Source organism: Carcharodon carcharias, chromosome 5, assembly GCF_017639515.1.
Source record: "Carcharodon carcharias isolate sCarCar2 chromosome 5, sCarCar2.pri, whole genome shotgun sequence".
In the NCBI taxonomy this organism is placed as follows: domain Eukaryota; kingdom Metazoa; phylum Chordata; class Chondrichthyes; order Lamniformes; family Lamnidae; genus Carcharodon; species Carcharodon carcharias.
The window spans coordinates 136008618-136027477 of record NC_054471.1 but is presented as its reverse complement, the minus strand read 5'-3'; the positions used below and the strand labels follow the sequence as shown (position 1 = coordinate 136027477).

Sequence of the window (18860 nt, the reverse complement as noted above, 5' to 3'; positions counted from 1 at the left end):
GATGCTGGAGGTTTTTTCACACTTTGTTTAGACCTTAGAATGCCTTCCTTTACACACTGCCTTTGCTCCTTTATACATATTTTCCACTTTGAATGCAAATTCCCATTGTTTTGCAATGCCTTTGGACTTTACCTCGCTGATAACAAAAATCTCTCATAGTACCAATTTTACCAGTAATCTTTGGGGAAAATAAACATGCTTTTTCTGAACTTCTTTTGGATGGATGTATTATTTCACTCCACCTTTGAAATCCATCTAGCCAGGCTTATTTAAAAATGCAAGTGTTCACTTTACACCTATGTTTATCTACTTAACATTTCAAACCTGTCTCATCTTCTAATGCATCAAACCCTTCAGACCAGCTGCCTTTAATTCAGTTAAATATCACACACAGACATAGACCTATAGACACATAATCCACTATTACTCTACAATAAATTGCAATAACATTATGAGAATTATTATATCTTCATGACCCCTGTATTAAGTTCTGAACACTGATGAGTGTGGTGTCCCTCTGGGGAATGCAGCCAGAGCCAAATCTATCACAACAGAGGTGGCTCAGCTGTACAGGGGGACTAGGAGGAAGACTGGTAAAGCAATAGTGATAGGGACCAGGGTTATTTTTATTGGGGTGAGAACAGATCTCTCTCAGGTAAATTGGAATTAAGATTGGCAGGCAAAATTGTAAAGGATCCATGGGCTGCCTTTGAAGACAAAATGGTTTGGGTACAGTCAAAGAACCTTTGCCGAGGGAGAAAAGTAGGGCAAGCAAAGCCAGAACTTCCTGGATGATGAAGGGGATAGAGAGTAAGGTGACACAGAAAAAGGGGTGCATAACAGGTGTCAGATTAAGAACAAGGCTGAATTTAGAAAGTTCAGAGGGAAGGTGAAAAATGAAAGTGAGGCAAGGAGAGAATATGAGAAGAGACTGGCAGCTAACATAAAAGAAAATTCAAAAGTTTTCTATAGACATATAAACAGTAAAAGGGTAGTGGGAGCTAAAGTGGCCCGATTAGGGGCCAACAAGGCAATCTTCAGATGAAAGCAGTAGAATTGAGTATTTTATATCTGTCTTTATCAAGGAAAAAGATGCCATTAAAGTAATGAGGTAGTTGAGAGACACTGAACACGCTAAAAATTGCTAAACAGAAGTTATTAGAAAAGCTAGCTGTACTCAAAGTTGACAAGTCACCAGGACAAGATGGGATACATCTGAGGATGCTGAGGAATGTAAGGGTGGGAATTGCAGAGGTACTGGCCATTAATCTTCCAATCCGCCTTAAATAAAGGAGTGGTGCCAGAAGACTGGAGAACTGTAAAAGTTACACAGTTATTCAAAAAGTTGTGTGTAAGCCCAGGAACTATCGACCAGTCAGTTTAAGCTCAGTGATGGGAAAAATTTTACAATAGATATTCCAGAAGAAAATTAACAGTCATTCAGGCAACTGTGGATTAAGGAATGCCAGCATGGAGTTATTAAAGGCAAATCATGTTTAACTAACTTTATTGAATTTTTTGGGTGAGGTTACAGAGAGAGCAGACGTAGTGTATATTTCTGAAAAGACGTTTGCAAGGATGAGAAATTTCCATCGTTTGACAGAATTCTGACTTTGGATCACAATATTCCTGCCAAAGCCTGGATGCTGGGGCTGGGATCAGGGGTCTAAGGATAGGGAGGAAGAGGGTAGTGGGGCTAAGGCCTGATGGTTGGGATATGGGGCCAGTGCTGAGTAACAGGGCCAAGGCCTCGGGGGAGCAGGGCTGGTTGGAGGTGGGGGGTGTGCACAGAAGGGTAGCGAGAGCAAGTCCCGAGGCCTGAGAGCTGGAATTCGGGGGCCCACGGGTTTGGGCCCTGACTGACGCTTCTCTCCCATATCTATCAGTGTTTTATAAAGGTTTAGAATTTGAGTCTCATTTAATAAATGTTTCTCTTTTATCCATCATCATTACTGCTGCCTTTCCACTCCAGCTCCCCCACATCTGGGCAAGGTAGAGAAATCCAGGCAGGGAGGAGAAGGAGGAAGGTATGAATGAGTGGGGGTAGGTGGGGAGGGAGGACATGAGTGGGGAGCTGATTGTGGAGGCAGGGCATGAGTGAGTGGGGATGGAGAGCGTAAGTGAGTGAAGGGATGGGAAGGAGCGCATTAGTGTGGGCGGGAAGAAAAGTTGGTTGGGGGAAGGTGCTGATTACAATGTGTCACTGGGTGAAGGGTAAAAGAGCTTCACTGAGTCTTCTGTCACAATGGAATATGGAGATTTTTGCAAGTATGTAAAATAATTTTTACAAAGTATTTTAAAAACAGATTTTCAAATTTATGTGATATATGTTGATCTGTAAATATGCAAACTTTAAAAACATACCAAGTGTCACTATGCTGCTTTATTGCTGTTTTGTTTTTGCTGGCAACTGGAGTCAGATTAATTTACAAGAGTTTTATATTTCTATATTCGTTCATGGGATGTGGGCATCACTGGCAAGGCCAGCCTTTATTGCCCATCCCTGGGAGGCAGTGGCGTAGTGGTATTGTCACTGGACTAGTAATGTTCTGGGGACATTGGTTCCAATCCCATCACAGCAGATGGTGAAATTTGAATTCAATAAAAAAAATCTGGAATTAAAAGTCTGATGATGACCACAAAATCATTGCTAATTGTTGTAAAAACCCATTTGGTTCACTAATGTCCTTTAGGGAAGGAAATCTGCTACCCTTACCTGGTCTGGTTTACATGTGACTCCAAACCCACAGCAGTTGACTCTTAGAATTAGGATTGGGCAATAAATGCTAGCCTAGCCAGTGCTGCCCACATTCCATGAATGAATATTTAAAAAATTGCCCTTGAGAAGGTGGTGGCAAGCGGTCACATTGGAAAATGGTTTGTGAAGCACTGCTGCAGACCTATGCTTTGCTTCACAGAAACATAATCCAACAAAATCATTTTCTGTTGTTAATATGGATTCATCCCGTAGTACATGTGCTAACTGCATTTACTGCTGAAATGCTGAGGTCACTTTGGTGACTTCATACAAATGCATTAGTTTACAGTCTTGACAGTAATAAAAGATAAACAAACGGAAAACTAATGTTTCTACCCACTTGAAGCCTAAGAATTCCATTCATTTGAATGGCCTAGAAGCATTTGCATTTCACTACAGATCATTTTAAAAAGTGCTATAATTACATGATTCCTTGTCACAAAAAAAATTCAAATCTTTTTGTCTTTGGTCAGTCTCACCCCTGCATTTGATAAAGTGCCACATAATAGTCATCCCTAGTTGAAGTCCATGGAATAAAAGGGAATGTGGGAGCATGGATACAAAGTTTGCTGAGTGACAGGAAGCAGAAATAGCAGTGTTTTTCAGACTGGAGAAGGTATACAGTGAGATTCCCCAGGGGTGAGTACAAGGATGATGAAAAATATTAATGACATAGACTTGGGTTTACAAATTACAAAATTTGCAGATGACATAAAATTTGGAAATGTTGTGAACCATGAGGAGGGTAGTTTTAGACTTCAAGAGGGCATAAGACAAGCTGATGGAATGAGCAGATACATGGCATATGAAATTTAATGCAGAGAAGTGTGAAGTGATGCATTTTAGGAGGGAGAGCAAGGAGAGGCAATATAGAATAAAGGAGACAACTGAGGGATAAATGCGCACAAATCGTTAGCAGGTGGCAGGGCAGGTTCAGAAATGGTTAATAAAGCATACTGGATCCTGGGCTTTATAATTAGAGGCGTAGAGTACAAAAGACAAGGAAGGTATGATGAGCTTTTATGATACAGTGACTCGCCCTCAGCTGGACTATCACATCCAATTCTGGGTACTGCACATTAGGAAAGACGTAAAGGCTTCAGAGAGGGTGCAGAAAAAATGAGAATGTTTCCAAGGATGAGAGATAGAGAAGCTGTGGTTGTTCTTAGCAAAGAGAATGTTGAGAGGAGATTTGATAAAGGGGTTCAAAGTCACGAGGAGTCTAGACAAAGTAGCTAGAGAGGAACAGTTCCCTTTGGTGGAAGATTTGAGAACCAGAGGATACTGTTTTAAGATGATTGGTAAAAGAACCAATGGCAACTGAAGGAAAAGCCATGTGTATGCAGTGAGTGGTTAGGATTTGGAATACACTGCCTGAAGTATTGTGGAGGCAGATTCAATCATGGCTTTTAAGCTGGAATTGGATAAGCACCTGAAGAGAAAAGATTAGCAGGGCTATGGGGAAAGGAAGGAATGGGGCTAGCTGACTTGCCCTTTCAGAGAGCTGGCACAGACAAAGTGGGCTAAATGGCCTCCTTTGCTGAAACCATTCTATGAAATTATACTCATTTTTTGAGGTAGTGATATATTTAATTTTGTTTGTTACAACAATGTCCACAGTGTATTTTTAAAATCAATTTCTCAGACTAAAGGTTGAGACAGTTCATTTTTGCTAATATCAGCAGACTTCATCCATGCTCTGTTATGAGAATTTTGTTTCTGTATTTTCACACGTTTTCCCCTTTGAAAATTGTGCAAAGTAGTGAAAGAATTCACAGGCTGATATGGTGTAGCATTAATTCCCTTCCACGGTGATAAGATTATAATGTGTAAACATTGTATTATTTACAGAATTATTGTACTTTGTGTAACGTTTTTTGTTCTTCCACTATTATTACAAAATGACTGGTTGCGTTCTATGATGTTCATTTCTGATTTGTATACATATTCCTGATAGGCAGAATGTTTGAAATTTGGAGTGCCTACTTGAATGCTCGCTTCAGACCAATAGAGCAAGTCCAGTAAAGCTGTGATCTACAGAATTACACCACTCTGGCTTCATTAGTGATTTCATACCTTACTAAGTTAGAATTGTTCTAGGTCTCTTCAGTCAGCTTGCCAACTATTTTCCAATTTTGCTATGACCTGAACAGATAAAGTTAATCATTTAAGGAAATAATTTAAAAATAAAATATTATTAATCAAAACTCTTAGGGGAGAATGGGAACAGCCTTTTCAATGCCTGTCCCTGAAATAAAGGGAAAAAATAGGGAAAAGAAGTTGCAGCTTTAAGAATTAAAATTAGCTGTTGAAAGGATAAATTAGTGTAGAGCTTGAAAGGAACGGGAAGGTTCTGTTAAAGTGTAGTATCAGTGTGAAGTTCGTCTTGCCCTTATGTGCCCTAGAATTTTAAATTCTCATTAAATGTGAATCCTCAGTTGAAAGGCTAAATTTGCTGTAGACCCTAGAAGTAACTGTAATCTGGGAAGGAGAGTCCTATAAACCTTATGTGCCAGCTGATGTTTTTACCTCAGACTAAGCCAGAGCCTGCTCATTGAAGAGAATTCTGGTACAGTCAGCAAAACTGTAAGCTGACTAATTTTAAGAATATGGTCTTTTAACTAACATGTAAAAAGGCTGAAATTGATATGATAAATATGGTAAGCAAAGCACACTTACTTCTGATTGGATGTTCAATCTGCTATCTGATATTTCAGTAAAACATAATGGGCATAGGATTGTTTTACACTTATGTATGATTTTTTTTTCCACACCTAGCTTAGTAAAGCATGGCATTTTGTACCTGAAAGTTTTGGAAAAAAGGGTTTTGTCCTTCCAAACTCTGGTAAATTTGGTAAGATTTTTTAATACAGCCACTTTATAATTCAAAGTTGTTCATTTCAAATTTTTGGAGGATTGAGTTTTTTTAATGCAAAAAGTACTTTGAATTAAAGGAAAAAGAGCATAAAAGAGTGAGTTACTTGTGGTAGCAAGTTTCTTGATGGTGCTGGAAACAACTTGAGGGAAATAAAGAATATACACTAAGTATATGCATGTATAACATTAAAGTCTATTCACAAAAGTGCACATCTTTTCCTGTGGCATTAAATAAGCCTAGTGACATGGAACATTTCTGAAAGAGTTATTCAAGGATTATTATTATTCATAATGATTCATTAAAATGGAATTCTATGGCAAGTGATAAACTGTTTTAACATTTTATATTAATCATAATCTTTTTTGTTCTCCACATATGCACAGAGTATTGTTTTCTAAACTGTTAGAATTTTCTTTGCTTTCCCCTTGTAATTTCAAATTTTTATAAATAAGTATAGCACATTTTCAACAATTGCAGTTGACTCCTTTTTATCTAAACTTGTTTGCACAGGATTTATTAATTTATATGGAGTTCTGTGTGAGCTATTAGTTTTTTTGTTGCACAATGCAACACATGCTATTTCATTCTAATGGCATATTGTTAATTATTCAGTTATCTGTAATGTCGATGTTCAAATAATCACAATCGTACAAAAGTAATTGCAGTTTAGAATGTATGACAAAATGTGTAATAAATTGAATTTTGTTCTTATATATATTTAGAAATTGATTTTGGCTTTTCAATTACTGCTTACTTAACAGAAATGTTCATTTATCAGGTGTTCACTTAAGTGGAGCTGACAGTACTGATGCTGTGGGTAAGTTTTTAGCTTTTGAGCAAAAAACTGAAACATTGAAATTTGTATGTGATACTTAGCTGTAATTATAGTAATATTGTCACATGTAGCAAGCAAGTTCAAAACAACCTTTCACTTATGAATTCAAAACATTTTTTTCTGAAATTATAAATTAATGTTCATTAGTAAAAATGTAAAGAGGCAGTGCTTTTAGTACAGGCCCTTCCTTCTCCTCCCCCAAATTAAAACAATTGGAAAGGAGAGGGAAAACCCATATTTGATGGCATTTGTTTTTTTACTCTTGGTTGTGACCTGTTATTTTGTGTTTCCTTATGCCAAGTAACTGCTCCAACATAAAGTAGCTCTCAGGATAAATCAATGGTGGCATGGCTTGCCATTGTCAGTTTGCTTGGGAACAGTTTATGTTGTGGAGCAAAATGATTTTTTTGAAATTCAGGCACCATGTGGGACCTTTCATTGGCAGTGCTAAATTGTGTAACTAGACCTGTGTTTTGTGCATACAACAACAATGTGTTTTCTGACCGTTGAAGTATTTTGTTGTTCTGATACTAGTTGAATGAATTTGGTGTAAAGATATGACTATTTAGAAGGAACTAAATCTGTGTGTAATCACTTTAATACACAGTTCACTCTTCTCAATACTGTCAATATATATTAATTTTTTTTTCTAGTTTATGCACTCTATTTAGTTCATTTGGATTTACGTGTAACACCAATTCAACTGCGTTTGACAATTCCAAACAATACGAATAAGCTTTGACCTGAGGAACAAGACCTGCTGAGTTTCTTTCCTCCTTTTCTCCTGTTTTAGTTTCCACGCCTTTATATGGTTGAGAAGAATGGAAAGAGGCATATTCATGGGCTTTTATGAATGCCGAACTTAAATTTTGGCGCAACCCCTCCCTCCACCTCTTGTAAGAAATGCCATAGACTGCATGCTTCCTCCCAATAATGGCATGATTGAAATTGGACATTCAACATTTGAGGAAATTGCAACCACAACACTACATTTCGTCACTTCAGTGTACTGCCTTGCTGATGCATTCTTAACAAGTAAATGTATAATCTGAAAAATTAAAGCTTTAGTCTTTTGATGAGGTGATTAAAGCCCATGGAACTAATAGAGTAGGGGCAGCATGGATACAAGATTGGCTAAGAGACAGAAAGCAGAATAGTGGTGAATGGTTAGTCAGGAGGGAAAAATACAGTAGTGTCACCAGTGAAAGGTATTAGGAACACTGCTCTTTTAATATATGTTTAATGGACTGGTGAAATGGGCCGATATGTTTAGATGAAATTTAATGCAGTGAGCTGTAAAGTGATGCATTTTGGTAGAGAGAATAAGGAAAGCCAATGAAATCGAATGATTTTAAAAGAGGTTTGAGGACAAAAAGCAGGGTGTACATACACAAATGGTGGCAGGGCACGTTGAAAAGGTTTTTTTTTCTTTCAAAATAAAAACATATAGGATCCTTGTTTTTTTATAAGAGGCATAGAGGGCTGACAAGGCTGGGTTGACTGGATGCAGGGATGATGTTTCCTCTCACTCGGTGCAGGGGTGGGGGGGGGGGGTGTCTCGAACAAGGGGTCACAGTCCCAGGATACAAGATAGGCCATTTAGGACTGAGATGAGGAGAAACTTATTCACTCAGGATGGTGAAGCTATGGAATTATCTATTACAGAAGACTGAGGAGGCCAAGTCACTGAATATATTTAAGAAGGAAATAGATAGATTTCTAGACTCTAAAGGTTGCTAGGGGGCTATGGGGAGAGAGTGGGAGTATGGTGTTTGAGGTAGAGGTTCAGCCATGATCATATTGAATGGTGCAGCAGGCTCGAAGGGCCAAATGACTTACTCCTGCTCCTATTGCCTATGTTTCTCACTGTTTCTAAATCACTGGTCGGGACCCAGCTGGAGTAATGTCTCCAATTGTGGGCATCACATGCTAGGAAGGATGTCAAGGCCTTAGAAAGGGTGCAGAGGAAATTTGCTAGAATGGACTTGCAGTTTCAGTTATTTGGAGAGACGAGGGAAGCTAGGTTGTATTTGGAACAGAAAAAAGTTAATGTGAGAATTGTTAAAGATATTCAAAATTACAAAGCATTTTGGAAAAATAAGGAGAAACTGTTTCCAGTGGCAGTAGTATTGCTAAGCAGAAGATACAGATTTAAAATAATTGGCAAAAGAACAAGAGGGGCGATAAAAAAAATTCTTTACATGGCGAGTTATGATGATCAGGAATGCACTGCTTGAAAGGGTGATGGAAGTAGATTCAATAATAATGATCTAATTTGAAGTAATCTAAGACTTAGTGCAAATTCTTGGTTGGAAGCATGGCCATGCAAAATGCCTACAAAATCTCCATGTATTTCCTCATTATTCCTCATACCTAATTTTAAAAAAGACATTATAAAATCATAGAATGGTTATAAATCAGGAGGGTGTCATTCAGCCCATCATGTCTGTGCCGGCTCTCTGCAAGAGCATTTCAATGACTGCCACTCACCCACCTTTTCCTCATGGCTCTGAAAACATTTTCTCTTCAGATAATGATCAAATTTTTCTCTGAAACCCACGATTGAATCTGCCTCCGCCATATTCTTAGGTAGTACATTCCAGATCTTAACCACCCGTTGCATAAAGAGACATTTCCACATGTTGCCGATGCCTCTTTTGCCAATCACCTTAAATCAGTGTGTTCTAGTTCTTGATCTTTCCACCAATGGGAGCAGTTTTTCCGCATCTGCTCTCTCCAGGCCCTTCATCATTTTGAGCACGTTGATGGTCTTTAAATTAGGGATCTCATTTTTTTGGTAGTTTTAAAATTGAATTATTGGACTATGATATTTTAATCAATTATTATAGTGCAGAAGGAGGCCATTCAGACCACCTTGTCTGCACAGGCCCTCTGAATAATCTATTCACCCAGTGCCATTCTCCCGCTTCTCCCTGTAACCCTGCACATTCTTCCTTTTCAGACAACAGTCTAATTCCCTTTTTGAACGTTCCAATTGAACCTGCCTCCACCACACCCTCAGGCAGTGCATTACAGACCCCAACTACTCACTGTGAGAAAAAGTGTTCTTTCTAGTCACTTTTTTGATTCTTTTGCAAATTACATTGAATCTATGTCCTCTCGTTCTCGATCCTTCCACCAATGGGAACTAGAAGGGATGGGGGGCAGGGATAGGTAAAACTCCAAGAAGTATGACTAATGGGAAACAAAGCAGCAGGTTAGCGTGTTGGGGGGTGGATTCAACTTCATGGAAAATTATGAAAAAACTGAAAAGAAAGGAGAGCCCAGGAGAGGCTATTAAAGTCCCCAGAACACAAAATAGGACAGTGTGTTTGGAAAGGGCTAGGAATCTAACTTCAAGCACATCAGATAAAGGGACAACAATGAGAAAAGGGACGGGAAATACAGGACTGAAGGTGTTGTATCTGAATGCATGCAGTATACGAAATAAGGTAAATGAGCTTGTGGCGCAGATTGAAATTGGCAGGTATGATGTGGTGGGCATCACGGAGACATGGCTGCAAGGGGATCAGGACTGGGAGCTAAATATCCAAGGATATACATCCTAAAAAAAGATAGGCAGGTTAGCAGAGGGGGTGGGGTTGCTTTGTTAGTAAGAAATGAAATTAAATAGATAGCAGGAAATGACATAGGGTCAGATGATGTAGAAGCTGTGTGGGTAGAGTTGAGGAACCGCAAAGGTAAAAAAAAAACCATAATGGGAGCTATGTACAGGCCTCTGAACAGTAGTCAGAATGTGGGGCACAAGGTACACCAGGAGATAAAAAAGCTGTGTGAGAAAGGCAAGGTTACAGTGATCATGGGAGATTTCAATATGCAGGTAGACTGGGAAAATCAGGTTGGTAGTGGATCCCAAGAAAAGGAATTTATAGAATGTCTACAAGATGGCTTTCTGGAGCAGCTTGTGGTGGAGCCCACTAGGGAACAGGCAGTTCTAGAATTAGTGATGTGTAATGAGGCAAATTTGATAAGGGAGCTTAAGGTGAAGGAACCCTTAGGAGGAAGTGACCATAATATGATAGAATTTCCCCTGCAATTTGAGAAGAAAAAGCTGGAATCAGATGTAACGGTATTACAGTTGAATAAAGGCAACTACATAGGCATAAGGGAGGAGCTGGCCAGAATTGACTGGGAGATGAGCCTAGCAGGAAAGACAGTAGAACAGCAATGGCAGGAGTTTCTGGGAGGAATTTGGGAGACACAGCAAAAAGTCATCCCTATGAAGAAGAATCATATTAAAGGGAGGACGAGGCAACCATGGCTGACAAGGGAAGTCAGGGACAACATTAAAGCTAAAAAGAAAGCTTACAATGCGGCGAAGAGCAGTGGGAAACCAGGGGATTGGGAAGCCTACAAAGACCAACAAAGGACATCTAAAAAAGAAATAAGGAGGGAGAAGATTAAATATGAGGGTAAACTAGCTAGTAATATAAAATAAGATTGCAAGAGTTTTTAGATATATAAAGGGTAAGAGAGAGGCAAAAGTGGACATTGGGCCACTGGAAAATGATGCTGGAGAAGTAGTAGTGGGGAACAAAGAAATGGCCCGGAACTGAATAGGTACTTTGCGCCAGTCTTCACAGTGGAAGACATGAGTAACATCCCCAAAGTTCAAGAGAATCGGGGGGTGGGGGGGGGGTGCGGCAGAGGTGAGTATAGTGGCCATTAACAAGGAGAAGGTGCTAGGAAAACTGAAAGGTCTGAAGGTGGGTATATCACCTGGGCCAGATGGATTACACCCCAGAGTTCTGAAGGAGATAGCTGAAGAGATAGCGGAGGCGTTAGTGGTGATCTTTCAGGAATCACTGGAATCATGGAGGGTCCCAGAGGACTGGAAAATTGCTAATGTAACCCCCCTGTTTAAGAAGGGAGTGAAGCAAAAGACGGGAAATTACAGGCCGATTAGCCTGACCTTGGTCGTTGGTAAGATTTTAGAGTCCATTATTAAGGATGAGATTTCAGAACGCTTGGAAGTGCATAACAAAATAGGGCAAAGTCGGCATGGTTTCATCAAGGGGAAGTCATGCCTGACAAATCTATTAGAATTCTTTGAGGAGGTAACGAGTAGTTTAGACAAAGGAGAGCCAATGGATGTTATCTACTTGGACTTCCAGAAGGCCTTTGACAAGGTGCCGCACAGGAGGCTGCTCAGTAAGATAAAAGCCCATGCTGTTAGAGGCAAGGTACTAGCATGGATAGAAGATTGGCTATCTGGCAGGAGGCAGAGAGTGGGGATAAGGGGGTCCTTCTCAGGATGGCGGCCAGTGACTAGGCAGGCGTCAGTGTTGGGACCACAACTTTTCACTTTATACATTAATGATTTAGATGAAGGAACTGAGGGCATCCTAACTAAGTTTGCAGATGATACATAGATAGGTGGAGGGACAGGTAGTATTGAGGAGATAGGGAGGGTGCAGAAGGATTTGGACAGGTTAGGAGAATGGGCAAAGAAGTGGCAGATGGAATACAACGTGGGCAAGTGTGAGTTTATGCACTTTGGTAGGAAGAATAGAGGCATAGACTATTTTCTAAATGGGGAGAGAATTCAGAAATCTGGAGTGCAAAGGGACTTGGGAGTCCTGGTCCAGGATTCTCTTAAGGTTAACTTGCAGGTTGAGTCGGTGGTTAGGAAGGCAAATGCAATGTTGGCATTTATTTCGAGAGGACTAGAACATAAAAGCAGGGATGTACTGCTGAGGCTTTATAAGGCTCCGGTCAGACCACGTTTAGAATATTGTGAGCAATTTTGGGCCCCGTATCTCAGGAAGGATGTTCTGGCCCTGGAAAGGGTCCAGAGGAGGTTCACGAGAACGATCCCAGGAATGAAAGGCTTAACATATGAGGAACGTTAGAGGACTCTGGGTCTATACTCGATGGAATTTAGAAGGATGAGGGGGGGATCTGATTGAAACTTACAGAATACTGAAAGGCCTGGATAGAGTGGACATGGGGAAGATGTTTCCATTAGTAGGAGAGACTAGGAGCCTAGGGCACAGCCTCAGGGTAAAGGGAAGACCTTTTAGAACAGAGATGAGGAGAAACTTCTTTAGCCAGAGAGTGGTGAATCTGTGGAATTTATTACCACAGAAGGCTGTGGAGGCCAGGTCATTGAGTGTGTTTAAGACCAAGATAGATAGGTTCTTGATTGGTTTGGTGATTAAAGGTTACGGGGAGAATGGGGTTGAGAAACCTATCAGCCATGATTGAATGGTGGAGCAGACTAGATGGGCCGAATGGCCTAATTTCTGCTCTTATGTCTTATGGTCTTATGGAACAGTTTCTCCCTATCTGCTCTGACCTGGCGCCTCATTTTTATTTTTATTTGTTCATGGGATGCGGGCATCACTGGCTAGGCAAGCACCCACCATCCATCCCCAATGAGAAGGTGGCGGTGGATAATAACTTTGCTTAAGCTCTTAGCACCTGCTACTATATGTGAATAAAGGTTTTCTTTTAAAAACTGAATTCTAGAACTAAAATAATTTACAACAGCCTGCTTCTGATAATTCAAAAATTTTTGTATTTAAAGACTTAAATTATCTAATAATTGGCAATTTGATAGGCCAAATGCCCTATTTTACAGTTGCTTTTCATGTACACTATGGGCAGAATTTTCTGCCTGTCGGGCGGACGGGCCCAACCCAATCTCTGACGGGCGGGGAGCCGATCCCCGCCAGCAAAACGGGTCGCACCGCCATTTTACGTGGGTGGGCCAATTGAAAGAGCACACATCTCCCTGAGGCTAAGTGCACGCTCAGGAGATCGCTTCCACTTTGAAAAATATTAAAAATAGAAAAAAAAAATCCCTAACATGTCCCCCTCATGTGACAACGAGATGGGACATGCTCATAATTTACAGAATATCTTTATTAAAATGTTTAAAACCCTGCATGAAACCTCATCCCGCCTGTAGATGAGGTTTCATGTTTGCTCTATTTGCAGCTAAACCTTAAAACCTTAAGGTTGGACGGGCAGGTCCTTTAATTGTTTAAATGATCTTGTCAGTGGCCTCAATTGGCCGTTGACAGGTCGGCGGCCCACAGCTGATTTTGCTGCGCCCCTGCCTTCCTGAAAATTTAAATGGGGTGGGATGACGTCGGGGTTTCGCCCGACGTCATCCCGCGTCAATTTATGAGTCGGCAAGCGGGCCCCGCCCCCTGCTCGCCAATGGCAAAATTCTGCCCTATGGCTGGAGTGGGGTAAAGATAGACACTCCTGTTCATCCTGGTCCATAAGTGATAAGGCATTTACATATTCTAACCAATTGCCCTTACCTCCATTCAGCTGCTAGGTTTCCCAAGATTCAGGAAATCCGGCCAGCCAGTATTAAAGTTGGAATATAGATAAAATTTTAGTCATGCAGTCTTATTTAAAATATTTAAATTATAACTGCAAGTGGGCAGATTTGACTCAAACTCATCCATTTTGGTGGGGACGTGGTGTTGGGGGGGTTTTGCTTCTGATTTTGCAAAAGTATTTGAATCATCACGTAGGAAAGCAAGAGGCTTGTGCTAATAATTGAAGGATAAGTCGAATTAATTGGCTTGAGCAAGAGAGTACTGTTAAGTTGGATTCTAACATTATATAGAGGAAGCTAAGTAGCATTGTCTACATGTACCCATTTGCTTCTGAATTCCAAGTATGCTGTCGTTCATTGACTTGCATTTGAAGTTACATGTGACTCCCACCCCAGTTAGAGCATACTTTCTCCCCACACTCTCCCAGACCCCTTACCTGAATGCAAACAATAATTAATATTTACATCTTGTTTTAATCTTTTTTTGAAAATTGCAAACTGCACTGAGTTCTGCCTATATTAAATTTAGGCTTGACAATAAAGGTACTATAATATTGTTGGAATTGTTACTTTTATGCCAGTAAAACATTTTATTTCTCTGTCATCTCTATTTTTTACAATCAGTTACACTTTTGCACTGCAATTAAATGATTTTAACAGATACAACCTTTGTTAGTTTTAGTTACAGTACAAGTTAAATAAGAAAATTCAATTTCTTTAAAAAAAAAATGCTCTTCCTCATAAATATACACGCTGCTATGGATGACTGTTTGTTTATAAAAGGAATTGAAAGTCTCAGTGTCCACATTTTCCCTCATCTATAAATATAAACAATAGTAAAGGCTTACAGAAACCTTGTCAGCCATGGTAGTACGTAGAAATAAAAGCTATTCGACTAATTATTCTTGTGACTGCTCTTTTCTTGAATAAAGCAGTGAGTGTAGATTTCCAAGTGTTTTGGGCTTCAGAGTCACAAAGAATTGCTTCATTTTGAGTAACTAGTTCCTTGCAGATGCCTTTCTGATATTTAATAATCTGTTGTTGGATACTGTTTAGAAGCTAACACTACTTCTCCTTTGTTCACTGCATTGTTATGCGTGTTGAAGTGTACGATTGCAATTCTAGGAAAATACTTTTAAGTATTTCATTTCTGGTGGAATATGGTGAGAATACAAAGTATGCTGCTTAATAATTGTTTTCTTCCCCCCCACTGGATAAATATTTACAATTTTTTATAATTTATCATACTGAGAAGAATTTTAAAGAATTATTTTGATATTCCCACCACTAGCCCTTTAATATAGTAAGCTATGATATGAGCCTATTTCTGTCCTTAAAGAACTCAGTATATTGAATTACTATATAGCTTTTGGAAGCAATAACAGCATGCAATTTTATAGTGCATCTAATATAGAGAAATGCTTCAGAGGAAGAAAAGAATGAACAGTAAGACTTAGGATTACATTAGATAGGCATAATAGATGACTAGAAACAAGCTCTTGGGTAAATGAGCTGCTAGCATCAAATTATTTTGACCGAGTGATAAATGTAGGGGAGATTAACATAATTTAAGTTTACCTGGACAAATTAAACAGTATAACTAGTTGCACTACATGGATTTTAATGTAGTAAATGTAAAATGTGTTGAAATCATAGGCGCACGAAGACAGGATGTGTGTGAGCAGTGGTGGAAAAGTTTATATATGATTGTTAATCATTGCAAGTTTCTGGTCATTGTGGAACTTGACAGCTCATATAATTAAATACGGAAACAATTAGAAGCCAGAATAAATTATTTTAATTATGCATGTATTATATTTATAGCCCAGTTGTGTAATGGTTTAGTTACTGTGCCTTCAGAAGGTTGTTGATGAGATAGGGAAGCATGCTGAGGATGTTTATAAATTGAAACCCAAAAAGCTGAACTTGCTTTCAGTGAAGGAAAGATGATACAGGGAACACGTTTTTTAAAAAGTTATGATAAAATGTAAATCTAAACAGATTATTTAATTTAGTATATAGCTGCATAACTAGGTGATGCAAATATAAAACAAGTAAGCTTCAAGCAAGGCTTGAGTTTAGAGAGAATTTTTCTCGCATGTAGTTTAGAATACGCTTCCAGAAAAATTAATTACTGTTGCATTGATTAACACAACTAAGGTGGGTGGATATAATTAGAAATTGTAAACATATGTATGGGAAGATATGATTGAATGTTGTTGGAATATGAATGTTCATGAGCTGCAGGGAATGAATGAGGCAATGTTGGGTGTGGATACAATGTAGTTTGAGTTATTATTAGTGGGATTAGGGAGAAACTACAGAACTGTGCCTCAGAGTTAGATAGAATCCGAGAAGACCAGATTCTGGGTGAAATTTTCTGAGAGTTTAAGCACTATTGGATCCTTTCCTACAGCCAGTTGAGATCAATGGATGGTCAATTTCAGATTCTGCCACTACAGTTTTTGGCCTGCAACACCCTACAGTGGGATGGTGCTCTCAGATATATTTTCCCAATATATTGTGCTTGGCAAGGGCTTTAATGAATTGAGTGACCTTTTATCATTTCACAGTTTTTTCCATAGTAGAAATAACTTTTTTTGAAAGTTGAGCACACAAAGGATAAAGTTGATAAATTATTAGCATTGTCTATTTACCAGCCAAGAATTTTCATCCTCCATATATTACTTATGTATTGCGTGGATAGTAGAAAGTCTAGTGCAGAATATCATGTAGTAATATGGAGTGATGAGTGATTAGTCAAGGATGAATAACAATTGTCTTGTTTTGTCTCATTTGTTACTAAAACATTTCAAAGTAATTGTGCTGCTACCAATTGGTGAGGAATTACATTATTTCTACTTCAGAATGATTTGGCAGTGAGAAAACTGCTCAATATATGCATAATTCTTTGAAGCTGTAAATATGACCTTTAACAATGGCAACATGCTAATCTCATTCATTCACAGTTGGTGTAGTTACATTTGTGCTTCTATAAATCTGATTAAAATTCCCCTTGATATTTGAGCATGATCTACACTGGCCAGAAATATTGAAAACACATTCCTGACTTGTGCAGACAAATAGAAAAGTCAGCTTGTCTGTAATCAGAGCTACAATGGTGGACCTGGCCCAAGTGCTGCTGGCAGGACTTATTGAGCTTTGATCTCAGTGGTACAGCCCTTTCAGATGAAAAGCCTATACTCCTAAAGGATATCACTGCTTCTAAAAGAAAGAAAATTCAGTAGTTTATGCTAGAAGGCTGCCTTCAGTTGGAAGGGAATTCAAGTTCAAAATAGCTTTGGCTAATTGCCCTTCACGTTTTAATCAAATTAACCTTAAGGATTCAGAAAAAGTTTCCTCAGAGCTTTGACCTTGGATCAGCTAAATTGGAAAGAATCTGTAATAGTGTGGATTATTTGGCAGCCCACTTAGGAGTGGGTTGGGCAAGTAAAAAGAAATTTTCCTCTTTATATACTTGTATGTATAAAACAGTTAAAGACTGAGCAGTGCAAGTTTCCTTTTCTTCCCCTCAGCAGATTTTGTTAATCAGCATAAAGGACACTATGCTAAGCAAAATATAAGGTATAATATTGTTAACAAAGTAATTTTTTTTGGTTGTTAAACCAGTCTTTTCAATTAAGATATGGAATCAGTATTGTCCTTTGCAAATGCTGATCAGTAGATTTTGTTTGAAATAAAAGTTGAACTATTTGGTCATTCATTGTGACCTCCTCTGAATTAGTAATCGAAGTCATAGTTTATAAAATGGATTGGAAACCTCATTATGTAGCCACTTTTGTCTTTTTTCACCGAATGTATGGAACAGTATAATAGTTTGTTTAGTATGTTTTTGGTATTGTCAAATGTTCCCATAGGTTCCTTTTTCCACTTTGCGATTGAGTTTTATGCAATGTCACGTGTTATTTGCTATTGGTATTTTGGTATCATTTTTAATAATTTCTGAATTGTGTTCTTTGTTGATTTTTGCATTATTTAGTTGTTGGGACTCAGTTGATGAATAACCAGATATTATGTTTACCTAAAGTCTGTAGGCTGAGTTTTAAAAATACTGGCATAAATGCAGTTTTCCTTCTTGATTAATTAGCAGTTCATTTTTACTTTTACTAGGTGACATAGGTAACTACTATTATGGGCAGGGGCACCCTATGAAACCACACCGAATCCGTATGACCCATAACCTGTTGCTGAATTATGGCTTGTACAGAAAGATGGAAATCTATGTAAGTTGGTACTTGTATTTTCTAAACTTAATTAGTTGGGGGATGAAGAAGCAGAACTGACAGTAACTGACAAGCTTATTCTTGTTATTTTTCCATTAGCGGCCACACAAGGCCACAACTGAGGAGATGACAAAATACCACAGTGATGACTACATCAAATTTCTGCGCTCAATTCGACCAGATAACATGTCAGAGTACAGCAAACAGATGCAGAGATGTAAGAATGCAATTTAAATTGTGTTGTATAATGCAATCATATAGGACCAAAAATTCAGGATTTATGAACCCTCCATAGATAGGTAATCCCAACTGAAGTATTCATGGAAAAACTCAGCAGGTCTGGCAGCATCGGCGGAGAAGAAAAGAGTTGACGTTTCGAGTCCTCGTGACCCTTCGACAGTTCTGTCGAAGGGTCATGAAGACTCGAAACGTCAACTCTTTTCTTCTCCGCCGATGCTGCCAGACCTGCTGAGTTTTTCCAGGTAATTCTGTTTTTGTTTTGGATTTCCAGCATCCGCAGTTTTTTTGTTTTTATCTATGAAGTATTCATGATTACCTTTAGGAAATTGGACATGTCATCCAGTATTTAGTATAATGGAATCTCACAGTTTAAACTTTGTCCCATCATTCTTGTGTTGGAATATATCTCATACTGTGATTATAGCCCTTATCTCTCTCTTCCTTATTCTTTTTCTTTCTCTTTCTCTTTCTTTCTTTCCTCCTTTCTTTCATTTTCTCTCTCTCTCCCTCTGCCTTGCAGTTGTAGATCTGAAATCATTGTGTAACTTAATTCTGTTTCTCATTGGTAAGAAAAGACCATAAATAAT

The 18860-nt window shown here is 38.8% G+C and overlaps 1 protein-coding gene across 5 annotated transcripts in view; it reads left to right on the top strand.

Annotated features, from left to right (window-relative positions):
* LOC121278385 (histone deacetylase 2) overlaps nucleotides 1-18860 on the top strand; it is an 81708-nt gene that overhangs the window by 18519 nt on the left and 44329 nt on the right. For 2 of the 5 annotated variants that reach the window (XM_041188753.1, XM_041188749.1), the window contains 3 exons: nucleotides 6415-6453; nucleotides 17921-18033; nucleotides 18133-18250. In XM_041188753.1, coding sequence (XP_041044687.1) covers nucleotides 6415-6453; nucleotides 17921-18033; nucleotides 18133-18250 — 270 coding nt within the window. Of the gene's footprint in view, nucleotides 1-2203; nucleotides 2269-6414; nucleotides 6454-17920; nucleotides 18034-18132; nucleotides 18251-18860 lie in introns of those variants that run through there. The other 3 variants (XM_041188754.1, XM_041188752.1, XM_041188751.1) reach the window with 2 other exon arrangements.